This window comes from Oryzias melastigma, linkage group LG21 (genome assembly GCF_002922805.2).
Source record: "Oryzias melastigma strain HK-1 linkage group LG21, ASM292280v2, whole genome shotgun sequence".
Taxonomy (NCBI): Eukaryota; Metazoa; Chordata; class Actinopteri; order Beloniformes; family Adrianichthyidae; genus Oryzias; species Oryzias melastigma.
The window spans coordinates 13707710-13731443 of record NC_050532.1 but is presented as its reverse complement, the minus strand read 5'-3'; the positions used below and the strand labels follow the sequence as shown (position 1 = coordinate 13731443).

The 23734-nt window shown below is 40.0% G+C and overlaps 1 protein-coding gene across 2 annotated transcripts in view; it reads left to right on the top strand.

Moving 5' to 3' along the window:
- The first annotated feature begins 7867 nt into the window (after positions 1 to 7867).
- Positions 7868 to 23734, top strand: part of LOC112137939 (inactive dipeptidyl peptidase 10) — an 86023-nt gene continuing 70156 nt past the window's right edge. For both annotated transcript variants that reach the window (XM_024260456.2, XM_024260455.2), the window contains exon 1: positions 7868 to 8116. In XM_024260456.2, the coding sequence (XP_024116224.1) occupies positions 8060 to 8116 (57 nt within the window). In that variant the 5' untranslated portion in view covers positions 7868 to 8059. The remainder of the gene's footprint in view (positions 8117 to 23734) is intronic.

The window sequence follows — 23734 nt, the reverse complement described above, 5'->3', positions numbered from 1 at the left end:
GAACAGAACGTATGCTCTCTGGTGTGAACCAAACGGGCAATGAGACACAACTGAATCTGGGTTCTATTTATAAACTTCAGATCAAAGGTCAGGTCAAGGTCAGATCCAGGTAAGGTCAAGGACAGCGCAAGGTAAGGTCAAGGTCAGATCAAGGGGGATGACATCACTGTGTGACATCACACTCCTCAGACATCAACAGAATTCCTTATATGGACATGGGGTGGGGGAGTGGTAACCATGGTTACTCTCTAACAGAGGTCTTATTATTTACACAAGGTCAAGGTCAGATCCAGGTAAGGTCAAGGTCAGATCAAGGTCAGATCCAGGTACGGTCAAGGTCAGATCCAGGTAAGGTCACGGTCAGGTCAAGGCCAGATCCAGGTAAGGTCAAGGTCAGGTTAAGGTCAGATCCAGGTAAGGTCAAGGTCAGATCCAAGTAAGGTCACGGTCAGGTTAAGGTCAGATCCATGTAAGGTCACGGTCAGGTTAAGGTCAGATCCAGGTAAGGTCACGTTCAGGTTAAGGTCAGATCCAGTTATGGTCTAGGTCAGATCCAGGTAAGGTCAAGGTCAGATCCAGGTAAGGTCAGGTCAAGGCCAGATCCAGGCAAGGTCATGGTCAGGTTAAGGTCAGATCCAGGTAAGGTCAAGGTCAGATCCAGGTAAGGTCAAGGTCAGGTTAAGGTCAGATCCAGGTAAGGTCACGGTCAGATCCAGGTAAGGTCACGGTCAGGTCACCTTCAGATCTAGGTAAGGTCACAGTCAGGCCCGTGGTGCAGCGGTAGGGTGGTCGACTCCTGATCGGAAGATTGCGTGTTCAAGTCCCACCTTGCCCCACCCATATGGCCTTGGCAAGACATCTAACCCCGAATTGCTTCTGTTGGAAGGTTGGCGCTAGTGTTTGGCAGCGGAGCCACCACCAGTTATTGTTAGTAACAACTAAATGAAAAAACTAGTGACACAGCAGACATGTTTGAGCATGCGAGGTAAGACGTGCTCCTCCTTGTGTCCGTTCTTTGTAATTACATCTCTGCTTAAACTGTCTTTTAGTTTGTTTTACCTGGATCCATCAAAAGCAGCAATTGTACTGCATTCATTTTCCTCGGTTTGTGATGTTATTTTAGTTATTAGACGCTTTAAAGGAGCCGCCATTTTCACACCATTTTTCCTCTATTTTTATGCTGATTCTTTCTTTTTCATGCAATTTTCAGTCTTTAGGGGGAAGCACTGAGAGAAATTGCCTCTGGTAGCACTGAAGCACTGAGGAAAATCCCAGACAGCAATGTAACATTTGTTTTTTCTTTCAACCAGAATAAAATAAACTGAATCAACATCGGAGCCTGATCTTTATTCACCTGACCTGAACACAACGCAGACCAACAAAGACAAACCAGTAACATTAGCCGTGCTAGCATTGTCACTATACCTGTAACTCTCACTCTTGTTAGCAACAGAAAAAAACAGACTGATCTGTGACCATGCTATAACTCCCACCTTTGTTATCGACACATAAAAAGAAAAACCAACACCTCTTTACGTTAGCAGCTTAGGCATTTTCACAATACCTGTAACTTCCAACGATGTTAGCATCACATTAAAAAACAGACTGATCCCGCTAAAACAAACATTACAGTGACTATACTAACTCCCAACCTTGTTAGCAACTCGTAAAAAAAAAAGAACACAAATTTCGACACAGCTTTACTTTTGTGTATTCACAATAACACACAAAACATTTTGTCATAGTGCCTCTCAAAAGTGCTTCAACATCTGTAACACAATCAGAATTGATCCATATATAAGGTGTTTGGGGATTAAAAAGATAAAAAAAAAATCTGTCCAACATGCCTGCATCTCACCTAATTCACCATCAATTCCCATTACATGTTGTGTAAGTGTTCACTACTAACTGTCTCTGGCAGCATGCCTTTAGAAAAATGTGCATCAACATTTTGCTCCACAGGCTCACCAAGTGTCAATGAGCTTGATATTTCCTGTGGGCCACTAGAGTGCCTCATACAAGTATTAGGGATGTCCCGATCCGATCACCTGATCGGAAATCGGGCCGATCACGTGGTTGGGGACTCGATTGGAAACGGACTCCTTTGCCCGATCAGGATTGGATATTTAATTTATTCTCATTATGATCAGAGCTTTATATTTCATCTTATCATTCCGGATAAATACCCCACTACAAGTCTGCATGTCATGAAAAGATCACGAAATGTCATTACCAGAAAACGCAGCAGAAAACCGCAGTAGCTCAAGCAGAAGGCTAACGTAAACAAAGCTAGCTCAAAAGCTAACTTCCGGGATCAATAACTCTTTTCAAAACGCTTTAAACTGACAGCAAATTGTATTTTTTTCCTAGTTTATATTTGCTGTATTCTTACTTGTTTATTAAAGCTACTTCACAGAAGTGTTTTATTTAAGTTTTTAATGATAAAAAAAGGTTAATAAAGTATAAATGAGGGACAACACAAATCTGTTTCTTCAGTTTATCCATGTTTTAAATGTCTTATAAAAGTATCGGATCTGGACTCGGTATCGGCAGATACACAAAATCAAATGACTCGGAATCGGATCGGGCCCAAAAAAACCTGATCGGGACATACCTAATGACAATATTTATTAATTTATCTATGGGCTTCCTTCACATCTTGCTTTTCTTTTCCACTTCAACCCCTGACCACCAGTTGGCAGCAGAGCGCACTGGGCCTCTTTGAGCTGCTCCACACCGCGACCAAAACAACAACAAGATCCTTCAAATGTTCAGTCAGCCTCGCGGTTTTGGTTGTTATAAGAAATATACTACTTTGTTTCTACTTGGAATGGGTACTAAACTGAAACTCCGAGCCACGTTGCTGCCAGTATCATCTAAACACGTGGATTATGGAGCTTCATAGCGGCTCAGATAAGAACGAGCAGTGGAGCTCCAGCGGCTCATGCACGGAGCCTCCATTAAAATGCTGTCGGCAAAGCAAGCAGAAGTTCTGCTGAATTTCACAGCTATAGATTCTAATTCAGAGACGTGATGGATCAGAGTGATGTCTACTAGGCTCTGAAAAAAGGTAATGTCTCAGCGATTAGCAGTGAAATACGCATTTACGTCTGTTTTTGAGAAAACTTGAGCTGCAGCGCTGACTGTCATGTAAATAAAACATCTTACCCTCATTCATCCTGTCATCACACTGAAATGTTTCTGGAAAGAATTGGTTTGTTTTTCCCCTGATTTTTGAAGCATCTGTTCAGTTCAATGAACCATTTAAATTCTAGATTTAGCAATCTTGCAATCACATTTTTAGAAACTTATTAAAGCCCATTCATTCTATTCTTTCTTTTACTGAAAAATGTGTTGTTGTGGAAATCAGATAATATTGACTGTCCCTTAAAAAACTAATATTTTGTAATTTACCAAAAGAAAAGCAGCATGAATTTCTGGGTAAATGGAACAACTGTTGCTGTGCTTAATGCTGTGATCATGAAATGAAATTAATTTGACCATTTTTTACAATGAAATACATTAAAATTCAGGTAGATTCAATTCAAGTCATACTCTTAAAAAAAAGTGAAAAATTGCTTTGGTATAGTCTTGGGAAATATCGTGATACATATATTGTGAGGCATGTATCGCCAGACTCTTGCCAAAACACACCCCTAAGTGAGGTACTCATGGTGTCCGGTAGTGGTTTGAGAAGGCTGTCTTCCACTCGTCACTAAACCATTAGGTTATAGGCGCTACTCAGGTCCAGCTTGGTAAAGTAACGTGCCTGGCAGAGCTGTTCCAGAGCAGGAGGGACTAATGGAAGGGGATAGCGATACTTCCCCATGACAAGACGGCCTTCAGGAGACCATACGCCTCTTTGTTATACACTCTCCTCAAAGCGCCATCATCTGGTCCTCCAAAGAACTGATCTTCCAATCAGGCACCATTGTCTTCAGACCATGGATTGTTCTGCCGTTTCTGATCATCGCTGCATTGCTACTGCTAACATCTCCATATACCCGAACTCAATTCTTTATCCGACTCTCTGCCAGTTCAGCATCACGACCTCCAAGAAACATTTGATAAACAGCATGCCACTCGTCTACCCCCTCATCGCTCTTATGACAGCACTTGAGCACCTTCCTGGTGCTGTTCCTGTGAGAGGGAGAGTGTTTCCTCGATCCCAGCCTGAACTCGAAGTCATGCCAAAGTACATCCAGGAAGAACTACAAACGGGCTTCATCTGGACGTCCACGTCTCCGGCTTTAGCTGGTCTCTACTTTGTGAAAAAGAAGGACGGAGGTCTTCGACCATGTGTGGACTAACGTCTCAGCCTCTTTGTCACACTCTGCTACTGCATCAGTTCTAAAGAAATCAGAGAGAATTGATGGCTGGACCTACAGGTCTACAGGTCTACAGGTCCTGGGGCTTCTTGGTCAGAATGCTAGAGAGATCCCCCTGCCAGAATGTCTGATCTCCAAAATGTTACAGATTTCCTCTTGTTAAAAACAAAGCTCATTAGATCATTCTGTTTTCTTATTACAGTGATGATGCAGGAACACAGGAAAATTCTAATTATTTTGTCCATCCATCCATCCATCTTCCACTCATCCGGGTCACAGGGGCAGCAGTCTAAGCAAAGCTACCCAGACATCTCTCTCCACCACCACTTCCTCCAGTTTCTCTGGGGGGACCCCGAGGTGTTCCCAGGCCAGCTGAGAGATGTAGTCTCTGCAGTATGTCCTGGGTTTTTACCATCAACTGCTCCACCCACAATTCAGAGGCAAATACCTGATGAGCTCCTGCCACTCTGGAGAAAATATATCTAAAAAAAGGACACAGGTTGCTTGATTTAGGCTAAAAACTGCATAATCATAATTAAAAGATCACTGGGAAGGATTTTGTAATATAAAAAAATGTTGTTGGAGTGGGACTTAAACATGGAGGTTTTCACCACATTTAAAAACTGTTCCTGGCACTCTTTATAGTATGCTACAGCAGGCTGTGTGTCTAGCCTAGAACTGCACTGAGGATAGGAAAACAGACGACTTACTGCTGAGTAAAACGTCAGGCAGACTTGAAGAGAAATGTTCCAGGTGATGCGCTTTGAAGGATAAACTGACATGGAAAGCTTGACTTTGAGCTAACTCAGCACCTCTGTCCTCTTTTAAAAATCTCTGTTGCGTCACCAGTGAATAAATGTCACAAGGATCCTGAGAGCCAGCAGAACAATAAAGCTGACACAGACACGCCGAGCACTAAAGGATGAACCATCATGAACCTGGCTTCCAGCAAACAGAGCTGAGCTGTAACCATCTGCCTCACTGCTGCAAGAAGGAGCGGCAACTGGTGAAAACTTAAATGGCACCTTTTCCCTTGATTAAAGCCCAAAGTGTTTAATAGGCACAATTCCATGCACCTTTGCACCCCCCCCCCCCACACACACACACACAACCACACACACCCCACACACACCCACACACGCACACACACACTCTTTGATGCCTCACAACACAAACCTCAAACACCAGGAGCAATGAGAGTTTAGTGTTTTACCCAAAGAACCCGTGATGCTTCTATCACAGGTCAGCCGCTCTACCTCTGTACCACCGTCGCCCCAGTTACTGAGGCCACACTGGTGCTGTCAGCTGAAGACAAATTTAGACTTTTTGATGTCTTCAATGGTTTTATATCACCTCCAGGGCAGATGTAGTCTTTGAGTGAGTGCATAAAAATAGATAAAAGAAACAATAACATCTCAAAAGGATGTGCAATAAATAGAATCAGGCTGGGATAAAAATATTTAAAATTGGCTCTTCTGTTACATCAGAGACATTCTACGTCAGATGCAAATCACAATAGACTCATGACTCCCGAGGGATTAGAAAGCTTGGCAGCTCCAGTGTGGCAATGCAAAATGCATTCAATGCCCCTATTATGAGCTTTAGTCTGGCCGCTACAGAGACCGATCATCGTACACGGATGTAACAGGAGGGCGAGATGCAGCTGCAGTGATACGCTCTGTGTTTTAACTACTATGATGATGATATTTTTTTAATTTATGCTCAAAACGGGAAAATTAGACAAGATTCATATATATATATATATATATATATATATATATATATATATATATATATATATATATATATATACAGTGGTGGGCAAAAGTGTTAGTACCCCTCAGTTAAAGAAGGACAAACCCACAATTCTCACTGAAATCACTTGAAACTTCCAAAAGTAACGATTAATAAAAATTTATTGAAAATTAAACAATCAAAATCAGCCATCACTCTTGAATTGTTGATTAACATAATTATTTAAAACAAAGTAATGAAACAGGCCTGGACAGAAATGATGGTACCTCAATAAAAGATTGAAAACTATTTGACCAGAGTGACATGATTAACTCAGGTGTGTCCTTTAATTGACATCACAGGTGTTTTATTTATTGTTACTTTTGTAAGTTTTGAGTGATTTCAGTGAGAATTGTGGGTTTGTCCTTCTTTAACTGAGGGGTATGAACACTTTTGTCCACCACTGTACATATATATATATATATATATATATAGGGTGCCATCTGTTGGAAGGGGCGCCAAAATCCCAATGATATATTAATGTTTAATAGTATTTTATTTTGTAAGCAGTTTGATGCTCCACTCATTTTGTGTAAAAATGAAAAAAAAGTACTAATAGAGAAACCCCCCCCCCCTCCGGCATAATGCAGGAGAGGCTTCAAACTCAGTCACGAAGACCCAGAAACACAGTGGAAGTGGCTGTCATCCAGACACACCCACAGAGTGAGAGAGAACCCTCCAAACTAAGAAAATCTTTGAAAGATTTCATTTTTTTAAACTCCTCACGATAAATAAATCTGTTTGGGCGCTCGCGCGCTGCTTTCAGTGGGGGGTTTATGCAAACACGCATAAAGCTGAATTTTTGACTTTATGCGCGTTTGCGTGGACTTCTCATTGGGGTGGCTGCTGGGATACGTGCTGACGCAGGCGGTGTGTGAGCACCTTAACATTCACAGACACACACACACAGCGCTGTGTCCAGCTCAGGATCACATTTTTGACCGGCGGTAAGCAGCAGATTCGCCGCGTGGTGCAAGAGGGGAGGACCACCGGTTTGCAGCTCGGAGGTTGTGGAGCTCTGATTTTAACGGGAACAGCCAGCAAATCAAAAAGCGATGACACCCAAAACGTCAGTTTTGATGTGGAGGTCTTAACCATGTGTCAGTATGTGATGACTTGGGAATGGAAATGTGTTGATTTGGGAAGATGAAGGCATTATTTTTATTACTGAAGTACCAACATTGGCACCGATTAGGAACCAAAACCAAAAAAACGCTTTGGCAGTGGTGTTCAGTTTGAATCCAACTTAACACATCACCAACATGATAAGAAACTGAAAAGCCTCCACAAATCAAAAATACAAATATGTCAAATAAAGACTGAGAGATGATCAGAATTAGTCTTTACAACCTAAAGAGATATTTCCATTGAATTAAAAATAAATTCTTAACTTTTAGGAGCTTCATGTCAGAAAAACTCAGTCATTTAAGCAGAGTTAAGCGCTTTTGAAATGCTCTTAAAAAAGAAAAAATCAAAATGTGACGGTTTTAACTTGTAAACTGTCCCTAAATTTGAGAAAAAGGATGTGTGTTCTTGAAAGCAGGTCTTCTGTTTTGATCTCTTAATCTGCTTCATCCTTTCATTGCGTTATGTAATCTCTTAGTGGAGTCAGATTTAATTTTCTTTTTCTCCATACATCACTGACCAAATACAAACACCAGAGCAAGCACACATGTTCTGATGGAATAAAGCTTCAGGCTGCGTGCAAACCCTCACTCAGCCTCTCAGTCTGGATGGAGAGAGTGCAGCCCATTACAGCTGCGCGCCACAGCAGGTCTTTACGCACGGAGCTCAATGGACTGGAATCTGCTGTAGAGTCAGACGAGAGCAGAGGAACTTCAGAGCCGTCACGTTACCTCAGTGTGTGCTCTCTGGCTCTCACGCCAAGCTGCAGCTTGTAATTTATAGACTTGTTTGTCTTTTCCCGGAGTTGAAGCATGAACCAGAGTGCAGGAGCAGCACAACACACCCACAGGTACTCCGTGGAGGAAAAGGTAAGAGACTGCTGCGCTCAAACTCTGCTTTTATTGAAGACCCGCATGCATGGAAGTATGAATACATTTAAATGAAACACAGCCTGTTTTTGCCCTAAAATGTTTCTGTGATGCAAAACTTTCATGTTTAAAGCAAAGATGTGCAGTTCCTGCAAAACACTGAATGACTTGGGGAAAGTGGTGAGACACTGACGGGCAGCCTGGTGAGGGTTCAGGTTTGTTTCTTCAGCTTCAGAGCTGTCACGTCTGGATGTGGTCTGTTCTGAAAGCTTTACTCTTTCTGGAAACATGGACTTGTGAATGCCTGATGCCTCATCACATGCTGCCAGTCATTAAATAAGGGAGAGCTGCTTCAGCTTTGTCTTACAGTAAAAAAAAAAAACAGTATTTAGCATAACTACAGTTTCATTAAAGGGTCTCTATCATGCAAAACCAACTTTGTGAGATTTAAAGGGTATTAAAATGTTCATTCCTGTTTACAAACAACCTCAAAGCAGTAATTTGATCCGTTCACACATTTCTGAGTATTCCTCTAAAAACCTGCTCTCTGAGCTCCAGCCCCTCCCAAACCCACAAAAACAAGCCGGTTCTCATGGGCTGATGTCACAAAGTGAGAACAGCCCCTTTCAGAAAGACTCTGTGCTGCAAGCTCCGCCTCCAGGGCAACACAAACATATACTTTCTCCATGGAGCCAGCGATGCTCCGCAAAATGCTTTTTAAAGGACCGCTGTGTCAAAAGTAACAAACACCTGTTTGAGCTGGAATTTACTGAAGACAGGATACAACTGGATGATGTACGGTATTCTGAATCTAAAATGATTTTATTTGCTGATCAACCCTAGCTCAGTGGAGAAATCAAGGGTTGTGTTAGTCTGGGGGCGGAGCTGTCAGAGCAGACTCTTCCTAGAGGGAGCTGTTGGCATCAATCTTACATCAGCACGTTTCCACCCGCTCGTTTTCGTGGGTATGGAGGGGGGGGGGGCTGCTGCAGACAGTGCAGGTCTTTAGAGGATTACTCTTACATGCACGAACGGATCAAAATGCTGCTTTGGGGTTCTTTATAGAGAGAAGTGAACGGTAAAATGCATTTAAAACCTCAAAAAGTAGAATTTTCATGGTAGGGCCCCTTTAAACAAACCTAATTATTTTCTGCTTCAAATGTTGTGTTTTTGGGTTACAAAACAAAAAATGTTGGTTTCAAAGCCTTTTATTTAGTTTCAAAAACATTTTTTTTTTACTTTCAACTCTTTTTTTGTTCAATTTAAAATCTGAAAACTTTAGATTTGAAACTTTTGGCCCCATTGAGAAACTTTGTGTGGGCTAAAACAAAGAACCAATCAAAATCGATGAGGGTGGTAACTTCCGTCCCGATGCATTCACTGACTCTGAGAACTGTAATAATCACGGTCAGAGAATGTCTGTTTAGTCTGTACTATCATCGTCTGAAGTTGTTCCAAGACGGGTGTTTTATCGCGTACAAACCGCTGTTCTAGTCCGTTCAAAACACCATCTTATTGTGTTACAGACAGGCATCAAAACATCCTCATGCTTGAATGAAATGGCTAAAACACTGTAGTAGGGCTGGGTATTGATTATCATTTCCAGAAACAATTCAATTCACAATAACCTGAATCGATTCGATTCTGATTTTTTTTTTTATTCTTTCGATCCTTCATATCAATTCAATTTAGAGTTTACACATTTATACACATTTGTTTAGAAATACAATAATAATCTATAAATGTTTACAATATATTTATATAATCTGATCCAGTTCACATACTGTAAATGTATCAGTGAAATAATGAGATTGTTAATATCATCCAGTGTTACATGGATTCTCTAAAGGAGAAGTTCTAACTAAAATGTTCAGATCATTAACATTGGAAACATTGTTCTGCTTCTCCTGGAGGACGTTTCTTTAAAAAAATTAACTTTAAAACTTTAAAAAATATTTCCTTAAAAAAGTTTGGAAAATTCATGTCTGTGAGTTTATAAAGATGTTTCTTTAGTCAGCATTGTATGTTTAGGTCATCCGAGCGTTAGCATTAGCCGTCCTATGGGAAATCCCATTAAACGTTAGCATCAAGCTAGCGGACTTTAGCTTTATGTGCTAAATTGATCAATATTTTTATGAACTGATTATTGATCTATCAAGTAAAAATTGATTCAAATTGATTAATCAATTTTATCAGTCCAGCCCTACCCTGTAGTAGCTCCAGCTGTCTCCAGTCTCCTTATGGCTGGAATGCTTGCACTTCATGTTTTTCTCATGCAGGAAATGTGAGTTCGAGCCTCACGGTAAACACAGCGGGTTCTTCATGTTTACTTTCTTTTTCTTTTGCTGACTTGTAGCAACAATATTATTTTGATAATACTTAATGTTTCTTTTTTGGTCTTCCTCTTTATTTTATTTTGTTTTAACAAGTACTGTATTACATTAATAAACTACTGAAAATATCAAAACAGACTTTCTTTGTTGCAGACAATAAAGAAAATTCTCCTCTTGTAGTTATCAAACTACCAAACCAACAAGCTGCCACAGCAGAAACACTTGATTCCTGTTTAAAAATGTGAGAAATCTATAGACGAACAAATCTTTTGTTAAAATCTGATGCCTACATCCTGCACCGTGTTGAGGGTCGCCCTTATTAACCATACAGAAAAAGTCCACGAACAGAGTTTGCATGTGGCGCAACAGCAATGTGCAGGATTGTAAACAACATCTTGTTTAAAAAACGATGTTCGTATTACTAAAAAAAAATGACTTTTTATGTCTAATGAAATGTAATTATTTTAAAAAAGTTCAAACCTGCAGCAGTGAAATTAAAACCTGAGTGAGTTCTGGTAAAAGCGGTGAGTTCTATAAGTTACCTTCTCCCAAAAATGTTTAATTTTATTATTTTCACAAACACAATAAGGAAAATGTATGAGACATTTAAAAGCTCGGGGAAAAAAATTTAATTCCAGGAAAAATGTCCAATGGACAGGAGTGTTCTTTGGAGAGAAATTCTTATGTCTAATAGCTGATGTTCCAGAGGGTTAAAAATAAATGTTCTAAATGTACAATTTTGCATGTGATTACATATTTTGATTATTTACGGATAATAAGTGGCAGGCAAATATAAAAAAAAATAAAATATTCACAATTACTTTTTTTGTGGTTTGTGATTAATTAGATAATTTTTGTATATATTGATTCCCGGCCCTAATAAACACATAAACCCAAACATGAAGACGTGGTTACTGATGTTTTTGTAGATCTTTCAAACTTGCATGTTTTGTGTGTGATGACTGTGTGTATTTCTTTAAGCCCAGTGCCTCCTCTGCTGCTGACTCCACCCCCTCTTGCAGAGCTAATTGAGGCACCCTCTCCACCAATCAGAAGGCCAGGAGGGAAGTTTAAAAGCAGTCAGAAAGTTCTGCTCCAGTAGCAGCTGAATTCCTGAGAGGACGTAGACCCTCAGTCTGCCCCTGCTGTCTGCCTGGCCTTGCCTGAGAAAGCCCGTTTCCTCCTCTTTAGTTTATTCTAGCTTTGTCATTTTGTTAATTTCATTCTTGTGGTTTCCTTGGTTGCATTTTCAGCAGCTGTTGTTTGGTGATTGTTTTATTTATTTGACTTCTACAAAGCCTGAGCATTTGAGTTGCTCCTTTCAAACATGATTTAAGCCTTTTGGTGTTTTCCATGGTTTTTATGATTGGAGAAGCCATCCTCTCTTCAACTTTTTCACAGACGGCATCATGTTAGTGAACAAAGTTTGTGAAATCCATTCTTCCTTCTACCGGTGACATGTTTCCTGTGCCGCTGGCTGCAATAACAGCCCAAAGCATGACTGATCCACCCCCATGCTTAACGGTTGTACCCTTTCTTCTCCAAACGTACCTTTGCTCATCGTGGCCAAAAAGTTCCATGTGAACTGGGTCGGTCCACAGAACTTGTTTCCAAAATGCATCAGGCTCGTTAATATGTTCATTTGTGAACTTCAAATGTTAAACTTTGTGGCGAGGACAAAGAAGAGATTTTCTTCTGATAATGTTTTACCTGGGCAGCCCAAATGTTCAATCCCCACTGTTTTTAATCATACACTACATTAGAAAAAGTATTGGCTCACCTGATTCTGATCCAAATGAGCCAATTGTTCACCCTTTTTTGGCTTATCCTGTTAGGGGTCGCCACAGCAAAACACCACCCACTGCATCAGTGATTTGGCAGAGAGTTTTTGCACCAGATTCCTGACACAACCCTGTACTTGAAGGGCACAGGGAACCCAGTTAGGCAGCAGTGTCAAGGGTCTTGCTTTATGACCCAATCTGGATAGAGATCGTTGGACACCCCAAGGATTGAACCCAGGTCTCCTGCATGGCAGCCCTACACTTAGCCCACTGAGTCATCAAGCCGCTACACCTGAGATACAAATCCAGTGAAGAAATGTCCAAAATATTCCACAGTCAACTGTCAGCTCTACTATAACAACATGGAAGAGTTTGAGAACAACAGCAACTCAGCCACCAAATGGTCGACCTCGTAAACTGATGGAGAGAGGTCAGAGGATGCTGAAGGTCATAGGTCAAAAAGGTCATAGACTTTCATAGACAGTCAATTGCTATTAGCTATAAGCAACAAACACATTCAAACAACATTTTTATAATAAAGTTTGTTGTTGAAATCGTCTCTTCTGCTGCTTTGACACCGAACTTTGGGAGAATCTAGAGCATGTGTCAAACTCAAGGCCCGGGGGCCGGATCCGGCCCTCCGAGTAATTCTATCCGGCCCTCCAGATCATTTTATTGTTATTAATGGTTCGATGTTTTCTTGTGCTCATTTATAACTTGTATAATTTTAACAAAATATATTTTTATGGAGAGAAAAATATTGAAAGTTATTTAAGGTTTAAGTTGATTTATTCTGTAATAACATTCTTGACTTTTTATTATTCATAATTACATTAAAAAAATCATGGTTTTAAAGTTTTAAAAATTGGCATTCTGCTAGCTTTTTGGACAATTTCAGCATTTACTAAGATTTTTGAGGTTATTTCGGAATGTAATGCTAGCTGTTTCGGCATATTTAGGCTTTTTTATTTTTTGTTTTTTAGGCTATTTTGGAGTTAAGCTAATATTACATGCTAGCTGTTTTGGTTAATTTATGATTTATTTTCAGTTTTTTAGGATATTTTGTATTTAGCTATGTTTTAGCTACATGCTAGCTGTTTTGGCAAACCTAAGTTTTTTTTCTTTGTTTTTTAGGCTAATTTGGCATTTAGCTAATATTTTAGTTGGGAATCAGCTTCACCATTTTTAGCTATCAATTTCAGCATCTTCAGCTATCAGCACTAACATTCAGCGGCCAAATTCAGCTATCAGCATTCACACTAACATTATCACAGGTAATGCTATATATCTAGTTCATAATAATGTTAAAGTTTTAAAAAAGGTAGTTTTAGAGTGTTCAATAAATGTTAGGCCTGTTCGGCCCGCGACCTAAGGTGTGTTTTAGATTTTGGCCCCTGTGCAATTGAGTTTGACACCCCTGCTCTATAGGTTTAAAAAAGTCAATGTTTTCAAAAGATACATTATCATTTGTCACTTTATGTAGGAAAAATCTTTTTATGGTAAGAGGTTGACAGAGCAAAACTCGAACGATCAAATGTAGCACAGAAAGTTCTACCTTTGCCCCATCCAACCACAATCCCATATAAAGAAAGGCCACAGGTAGATGAAATCTGACCAGTGAGCAAACAATATTTGTCCCTTTTTGGGCAAATTTTCAATCCATATCTGTCTAGAATCAGCTACATGTTTGTGCACTGTATGAGTATTAGTGGAAAAAGATATTGCAATCACTTATTTGGATCTAGCAGCAGCTCTTTAAATGATAAGAGAGAAATCCTGAAGTTGAACTGTTGCACAACCTCTGGCAGCTGTGTTGACAACACGCTGCATGGGGGCTTTAGTAATCCTTTACCCAGAAACAAATCAACAATGGCGCTGTAGCTTAAGCCTTCTTCCCCTTTGCTTTGATGGAACGATCAACAGTGTTGCTGCTGCTTTTTAATAATCCCTATAACAATCATAGTAATAAAATCATTCTTAAAATATCATAGATCACATTGTATTTTTGATTGAAAAAAATGTTATGTATGATTGCCGTCCTAACTGAGGTATCTACAGTCTGGTTTTTGTGAGAAAAGTTCCCACCAAATTCATCCCATAGATGAGTTTGCCTGTCATACTTTCTGCAGAGCAGCAGGAGTTTGTTAGAAATTTGCCTCTGAGTTATAGGTGAGATTTTTGGCACAAAAATAACCCAAATTTGATATCCCAACATTCTTTTATTAGATATCAGAGCTATCTAGTAGAGATGTTCTGCTCGAGCAGATAGCTCGACTCTGTATCGAGTCTTTCAAAGTTGAAGTTGAAGATGAAGCTCGCTGGTGGAGTATCGAGCGCTTGGTTCAGATTACTGATGATCACGTGACTTTCCAAATGAAGCTTCATTTCGTCACTCGCGCATTTCCAACCACCAGCGGGAATTTTGAATTCATTGCGAGGTTTTCAATAAGTCCGTTCACTCATCCTGTGTTTGTGGCGTTAAGAGAGTCGTGATGAGTCGGTCGCAGATGTTTTATTTCTCTATAAACTGCCGCTCGTTTCACTCGCAGCAGAAGAGACAGAGAAAGCAGAACACACCCGTACCGGTGTAGGTAAACGTTAAAGCTGCTACACATCCAGGGGACCCCAGAAAGGGAGGAAGAAAAACATAAAAAGTTGAAAAATGCTAAAATACTTTTATTGTGATTGATTGACATTTTTTTTCTTTTACCAATTTTAATTAATATTTTTGTTGTGGTTGCAAGGTTTTTGTTAGCTTGTATTTGTTTAAATGAAAAATATGTTAATACATTGTTGAACATAGGATTACAGTATTTGGTATTTATGATTTATTTATCTAAAGAGGTGACTTGGAGTCTAAGTGTTGGCTGTTTTTAGTGAGCCGAGCCAGAGGAGACGGTTTTCTAAGGAAAGCCAGAATTCTCTTTAATAAAAGAGCAGAGGAGACCCTGCTGGTGTTGTTGCTATGGTTAGATTTCTTTATAAACATGGTCAAATGTTTAGTCTGTTTGGTAGAACATTTAATTCACTGGTATCTCAATCAGAGATTGATTAACACACCTAACATTTTTTCATATGAATAAATGTATGCACACATTCAGTAGATAGGCCAACATATTAGCAAATCCACAATGATTTCACTGCTCTATTTATTTTATGAAATGGGGTATTTTAAAGATATCACTTATTCTTTTTAAATCCATCTTCCAAACAAACAGTATTAGCTTCACACAATTTAATCAAAATGTTAATGTGACAAAATTGTGTTTTGATTATTTATGAAAGAAACAGATTTTAAAAATAAAAGTTTGATTGCTACATATGACTTAACATACTAATGAGTTTTTTTTCCTTCCGTAGAGCTGCAATTTTGTTTTCCGGCCAACAGATGTCACTAGTTTTAAATGTGTCAAATGCTTCACAACCCTGAACCATTTCAATACAATTTGGTTCATTTCGGTTCAGTGGTTCAGAAAGCTTTGGTTTCTCCATCTCTATCTAGCTATATACAGTTTGGATCCAGATCCAACTCAGACGAGGAAAATGAAGATGTCCATATCAGGGATGGTGGTGAAGGACCCAAAAGCAGGAGACCAGATTTGTGGCAGAAACTTGAACATTTACTACAAAACTCAAACATAACAAAACTAGGAGAACAAACCAGTGACATGACAGAACAGAGCAGATGAGCTGATAATGAGAAACTGAAAAATAGACACTTATATACACTAAGGTTGATTAACTAAATGAAAACAGCTGTGGAGGATTAACCTGAACATGGTGAGACTGACAGGAAAACGGAACATGACAAAACCAAAGCACTGGATCATGACAGTCCATGGATGTATTTGTCTGCAAGTGAATGGATCAGAATTGAAGTGGGTCCGCTGGTAGTCTGCATATCATGAACAGATCTCCAAAATTCACTGTGGCACTAGTTTGAGCAGGAGGCACACTAAAACAGTTCAGCAAAGCTAAGCTAAGCTAGAGAGATATTCACAGATTCTGACATCCAGGATCAAAAACTCTAAAAAACGTTTTAACTTTTAGCAAGTGTCTCCATTGAGTTGTTGTAATGCAAACAGCAACCTACAAGGACAGAGTAGCAGCAAAAAGTTCTGATTTTTGTTTCTTCTTAATGAGAACCGGCTCTTCTGCTGCTGACAAACCAATGGCAGTGAAGCTGCAGCAGAGCGAGTAGAGGATTTAACCGTAAAGTAAATTCTGCTTTAACCTAAGGAGAATTTACTACTGTGGTTATAAAACCCAAATTAGGATGTTCTTCCATGTGGATGCAATGTTTGAAGAGGTTAAAATTAAGAAATCCATATTCTCTGAAAAACAACCAAAACAAATCAATGGTTATATGGTCATGAGCGTCATGAAAAAGTCCAGAATCAACATGGCTGATGCTGATGCCATGTTGCTGTCGTTTTTTCTCCACCTGACTGCAATTCCAGTTTTGTTCATTTTTCTGGAAAAATGTTTATTGTTATTTTTTTGTCAAGTGTAGCTTGTTATGTTTCAGTTGTATGACAAATATTTGTGTTGTGTATCCCTCTGTTTTGCTTTTTTTTAACAGGTAACAAAGCCTTTATATGACCCGTGTAAAGACTTTATAAGGCAGAAATAGGCCTCACTTTTGATTAGGTCACAATAACAGTTAAATAACATGAAATAAATGTTTCATAACTACATGAACTCCTCCTGATATACAATAGAAATATGCGTCTAGAAATGATTCATTAACAGATTAACAGTACGTGTCTAAAGATGGGATGGATGTATAATTATACAGTTACATGGTTTTTCAAGACATTTACTAACTCTTTGTAAATGAGCTTACAACTCCACATAACTGGTTTACAAATCATTTAATACTTAATTTTAAATGTTTAATTGTTAATGAATAAAGTCTTAACATATATTAATAAGCATTATAATATTCATTCTTAATCACGAATAAAGTGTTACTAACACATATAAGCTACTTGCCAATACTTAATAAAGTAGGAGTGATGCTTTGTAAATGATTAAATAAACATTAACTCATGCTCAACTAATGCCTAACTAATGTTGAAAAGCGTGTGTGGTTATAATAAAGAGTTACCCAATGTTGAATTTAGGAAAAATATTGCCAAGAGGTAAGAGGTAAGTAATGAAGAGAAGAGGACCCAGGACAGAACCTTGAAGAACACCAAATAGATGAGAACTAAGATCTAAACAATTTGAGTTGGATGAACTGAGTGCAGCCAGAGAAGTAAGACTGAAACCAGTGGAGGGGGTGGGGTTACAGAGAGAAGAAAGTCTATGGAGGAGGATGGAATGGGATATTATATCAATGGCTGCACTCAGGTCAAGGAGGATGAGGATGGTGATGAGTCCAGAATCAGCTGCAAGGAGGAGGTCGTCATTTTTAAGAGAGCAGTTTCTGTGCTGTGAGAGGGGCGGAAACCGGACTGAAAAGGTTCCAAGAAATTATTTTGCTTGAGATTTGCAGTTTCTAGCTCTAAAGGGGCCATACCATGATTTTCTTCAGCCTTTCAGCCTATATCCATATATATGATCATATATTACCTTCAAAACACTGAAAAACAAAGTATTTATGAAATATGAGTCATTTTTGTGACCCATTTTAATACCTGGAAGAAAAATGTCTCGATTTCTGAGGCTCCGCCTTTCACTCCTTGTTGGCCCCGCCCATTTCACAACGTCATCCTAGAGCCCGCCTCCCTGAGCCTCATCAGCATGACCAAACTATGTAAAAAATAACAACTTGAAACACTTCTTCAAACTTATTATTTTGCTGATGGATTTTGATCGTCTGTATGAAGGTCAGGTTCAACAGTTTTCACTGCAGCTTTGGTACCGCGGAGGAATCCTGCATGAGGTCACTGGAGATGCTACAGCAGGGGTATTCAAATCCAGGCCTCAAGGGGCCAGCTTCCTGTAGGTAGAACACCGGCCCTCGAGGCCTGGATTTGAATACCCCTGTGCTACAGGTTCACACGGTAAAAAATACGTCAGTAGAATCAATGTGGATCACGTTAAAAGTTGTTTTATTGAGCATAAATTAATCCGACCACATTTGAATGAGTTTCTGTGTCTCATCGTTGTGGTTTTATGATATTGTTTTTAAGAGAATTCTGTTGGAACTACCATAGAGCTTTAAGATGACATCACAATAGCAGCCGGCGCACGCCGTGTAACAAGACAGAAAAGACAGTTATATGTTTTTTAGTGCTAAAATAAACGGTCTAACAAGTAAACAGTTGAACTATTTTTGGATAACATGACAATCGCCTCATTTCTAACATGTTTACATCACGTGACTGTCGGGTACGGTGGCTGTTTTGGTTCAGTTGTTCCGCTCTTGGCTTGTTTCATATTCAGACTGAGGAATCTCAGAGTGAACAGAAATTCAGTCTGATTGGAAACGAAGTGAGACCACCTGGAAAGATGGTTCAGAGAGTGTTCCTGGTACAGAAAGGTAGTTATCTCCTATCACAGCTCCACGGAGAAGGTGGGTGAGTTTTCGTTATAGTCTGGAGGCGGAGCTCCTGGATGGAGCTGTTGGCATTGATCTTACATCAGCACGTTTCCACCCGCTTGTTTTCGTGGGTATGGGAGGGGCTGCTGCAGACAGTGAATGTTTTTAGAGGATTATTCTTAAATGCATGAACAGATCAAAATACCATTTTGAGGTTCTTTATAGAGAGGAATGAACATAATGCACTTAAAACCTCAAAAAGTAGAATTCTCGTGGTCAGGGCCCCTTTAAAAACAAAGATTTTACACAGCATCTTTTAAATTCCTAATTCATCACTAAAATCCTAATGAAGTTCTAGAGGGACAACCAGCCCTGTGTTGGGGTTGGTTGTCCCATGGTGTTAAAATGTCTTTGATGGTTTATTACTTCTTGTTACGATGACTCTTAGAAGCAAAAGATACAAATGTAAAGCAAGGACTTCAAGCTTTCATTTTATGTAGGAATAACTCTGACATTTTTTTTTTTAATATGCGTGGATGAGTAAAATTTGTGACAACCAATCCGGTCTCCCATATTTAAAAGAGAAAACATGCTGGGATATTGACAAGATGTTTTTTTTTAGCTTAATTTGTAAGAGTCACACTAACTGAATCAGGAAAAGAGTTGCGATGAATTCTCCGAAAATGGACAACAACATTTTTTTTTATTTTGTGACACTGAGTAATACTTCTACAATTAACTATGCCAAACACTTCCTTAAAATCCTGTCTCGCGGTGGAATTGTATTCTTCACTTCATTTTCTTTTCCAAATTTGGTGGCTTGAATTTTATCCTAATTTGCAATTATAATGTGGATAAGGTCACAGCAAAACTTTCACAATTGGGCATATTCTTTTAGCATGGTGTCTAATCTTCAAACAGGATTTCTCACCTCATACATGCATAATATGGAAAAAAAATACTCTTTCTATAAAAACAAATCGCTTTTCTTTAGTAATTGGACAGATAAAAAGATTATGTTAGTGATTCAATCTATTTTTGATCAAAACTGCCAATTATTGTGTTATTCTGAACTCCCAAACACTTTTCAGTTCAGTTACACTAAAGGAATATACCATAATATGTATGCAGTTCTGTCAGCCATAACAATCCTCAACAAAAGTGCATACCCTCCTTTTCCTTTTCCTTTCTCTTGATCCACAAATTTCGATCTTAAAGACTGAAGTCCCACTGTTTGATCTTTGATCTGAGTTTCCAAAACTGGATTTTCACTGTTTATCAGTTGAGAGCCTGCAGCCTGATCCACATTAAAACTGTCCAATTACAGATCCACTGCATCCTGTGGTGAACAGGAAGAGTCCCCCGTGTGAACATCAGTTCGGATGAACCTTTTCCCTGAAGCAATAAAATAAGAGATTCACCTGCTGTCTCAGACACTCTGTAGCTGAGGAACACAGAATATGGATGATGGGGAAATGCTTTCTGATTCCAAATGTACATTTCAGTTACAAAATTATAACAATTTCCAGAAAAAATAATACTTTCAGTGAAGAAGACAAAGTCAGAAAGAAGAGCATCAGGTTGTCCAGTTAGTACAGCTATTGAGCCGTCATCATGAACGTACTGACGTGGTTGCTGCCAGCAGGGACATGTAGTGATGGATTATTACCAGCAGGGAGCAGTCTTGTATTGAGGAAAACATTGATCTACCCAGGAGAAGCACACACAGCTGCACTGAGTTAAACATGGATAAAGGTATTTGGAGTGCAGAGGCTTGTTGAAGTCTGTGTTTGTTTGAGTAAAATCCATCCATTTTTCAGATAATCGGTTTGTTTTTGAGAACAATAACGCAGGTGTGCTCTGCCTTCATCAGAACTGCAGCAGCTGCTGCTTTGTGGAGCAGCAGATTGCAGATGCTGTCAGAGCAATCAAACTTCTCTGATGATGAGAATGTTCCTGGGAGCAGCTGGCACACGTTCAGTCTGCAGTTTGGTGTGTGGAAGGTATTATTATGAGGCCTGCAATGACAACCCAGAAACATTTTGGATTTTCAGTGTCAGAAAGCGCTTTAAAAAAACAGCACAAAGAGTGGGAAACCATCCCACTTCATGAATCCTCCTGCACCCAGAAAAGCCTCTCAGCAGGAGCCTGGCTTGGCCCCGCTTTCCCTACTTTCTTTTCTCATGAAGGAGAGCTTAAAGGCGCAGAGAGACAGACTGACAGTCCTCATGAAAAGTACACAGTCTATTGTTCTGAATTAAAAAATAAAACTCTTTATGTTAAGCAATACTCCAAAGTTATTTAATAAATGTTTACAAAGCATGATCAGAAGTGATTTGGATGGGTATGGATCTCCAATTGGCGGAAGTCCCCGGTCCCTAACCCTGCAAATTTTTGTTGTGGCTCCTTTATTGGAGCATCTTCTTTCATTATTATTATTATTAATTATTTTATCTTTCTGTCGTCATCTCTCTTTATTTCTCTTCGAGCCGTAGGTCAAATACGCGTTGCGCGCGCCCACGGACAGAATGGGATTGCGCAGAGCGCAATGTGTGTGTGCGGGGGGGGGGGTGCTCTGAAGTGCGCAGCAGTAGCATCAGAATATGAGCCGAGTAAAGACAAAAGAAGAAAGCACCAAGTGAAACAACAACGGTTGGAATGCTTTTGAAATGGATAAAAAGGAAAATTCCATGGAGGACAAGTAGATCTTCATCTGCTAATGCACTTTTTAAAGGTTACTTTTTAGTTTATAACTTTTCCATGGAGAATTTCATTTTTCTCCTAAGTGTGTTTAAATCATCTTTTACTTTTGGGCTTTCCCTTCAGGGACTCCACAGCCAATGAGTTTCCTCCATCTAACCGTCTTCTGCATCCTTTCCTCTTCTTTGTTCACTGCATCCATAAACCTCCTCTTTGGTCTTCCTCTAGACCTCTTTCCTGGCAGCTCTAGACTCAGCATCCTTCTACCAATATATTCACTGTCTCTCCTCTGAACATGTCCAAACCATCTCAGTCTGGCCTCTCTGACTTTATCTCCAAAACCTCTAACATGTGCTGTCCCTCTGATGTATTCATTCCTGATCCTATCCATCCTGGTCACTCCCAAAGAGAACCTCAGCATCTTCATCTCTGCTACCTCCAGCTCTGCTTCCTGTCTTTTCTTCAGTCCCACTGTTTCATGGCTGCTCTCAGTAAAAATCACTAAACCGTCTGCAACCATCACAGTCCATGGTGATTCCTGTCTGATTGGAAAATAAAACTACATTTTTGTGCAACTCAAAATGTTAACTGTACTTTTATTGGTCTATGCACATTACTAACATGAAATATAGACACAGATCAAAGTATATCAGCTGATATGTTCTGATATTTTTCTACAGGTTGTTTAGTAGAATGACTTTAGAAAATATAGGTCATGTTTTGGTGTGCCACCCCAAATTTAAAGTGGACCCCCAGCGGCCACCCCAGGAAAAATTTCTGGAGGCGCCACTGAATCTAAGCAGAAGTAACAAAATGTAAATAATTAAAGTAAATAAACAATGATACAAAACCATCATTTATTCAAATTGTTTTTTTTCTTTAAACCCAAACAGCCACAATGGAGGAGGGAAAGAGCTGCATGTGGCTCCAGAGCCTCAGGTTGGAGATCTCTGATCTAGTCTCATAATCCAGTGTGCGTACATAGCGCACCTCCATACCCGTCATGTGTGCGCCAGCAATATCGCTCAAAAGCACCCCCACCTTGCGGCGACTGTGCCCGGGCACAGCGTATCCCCATCCTTCCGCGTGCGTATTTGCGCACAGCACATCTCCACCTTTCCGCGTGCGCCTTTACGCACAGCACATCTCCGTCCTTCCACGTGCGCGCCCGCGGGGCGGGGAAAGAGAAAAAAGTAGAAAAGACTAGAGAGTAATCATAAAAAAGAGCATGCCTCTTAAAAGTCAGAAGGGAAAAAAAGTCACGAAGGTGCGTCGTCATTCATCACTGTCGTCACGGTAGATTGGGATTAGATTACATTAGATCGCTTTGGGTGGCGATGAATTGGAGACACCAGAATGTTAACAAGTGAAGCGGATGGATCCGGAATGAGACGGCCCGGGAACGAGAATAAGAGTAACCGCAGCTTCTGTCATGTGTGATACGGTGAAAACCGGCCGCTCAGCTGATCGCTCCCGCCAGAGCGGTGCTCCGCCTCCAATTGTTTTACCGGAACCGGAGCGTTCCAGCTTAGGTTCACCCCTGGTGACAAGTTTGATCCAGCTGGACTTCAGGTGTTCACACAAGAGGGGGCTTGTCTAACGACTCTGTTGTTTGTCTCTCATTACAGTCTCTCATTACAGCGGCAGGCGGGACTTTCGCGGAGAAATGCTGAGTTTCCGCGATTTTTGACAATGGAAGTTGTTGTAGTAAGCTCGTGTCGGACCCCATAACATAATAAAATAATAATCTGTTTCCTCCATATGGGATTTGTAATAGCAGACAGCTTCGATTCGCACTACCTCTCCACCGCGGGCGCTCTGCTCTGCCTTGCAGCCGTCAGATCAAATTTCATCTTCCCCTTTTATTAAATTAAAAGATTAATTTCAATTGATCAGTACGAAACTATGACGTCCAACTTATAACGGAAGCATTAAAAAGACCTTATAAATTTTTTAAATAAATAAATATAACTTCCACCAAGTGGGAGGAAACTGCATTCAGGTCCCGCAGCCCTCGCGGCCGTCAGGTTCAGGACAGAGTTTTTTGGGGGGCCACTAGGGGGCGCTCAAAGACCAAGATTGGGCCGCAGCCCCATGGTTAAAAATAACTGGTTTAAAGCTGGCTCCTGATTGGTCGGTTTAAAGCTTAGCCCTGATTGGTCAGTTTAAAGCTGGCTCCTGATTGGTCGGTTTAAAGCTTAGGCCTGATTGGTCGGTTTAAAGCCGGCTCCTGATTGGCCAATTTAAAGCCGGCACCTGATTGGTCGGTTTAAAGCCGGCTCCTGATTGGTCGGTTTAAAGCCGGCTCCTGATT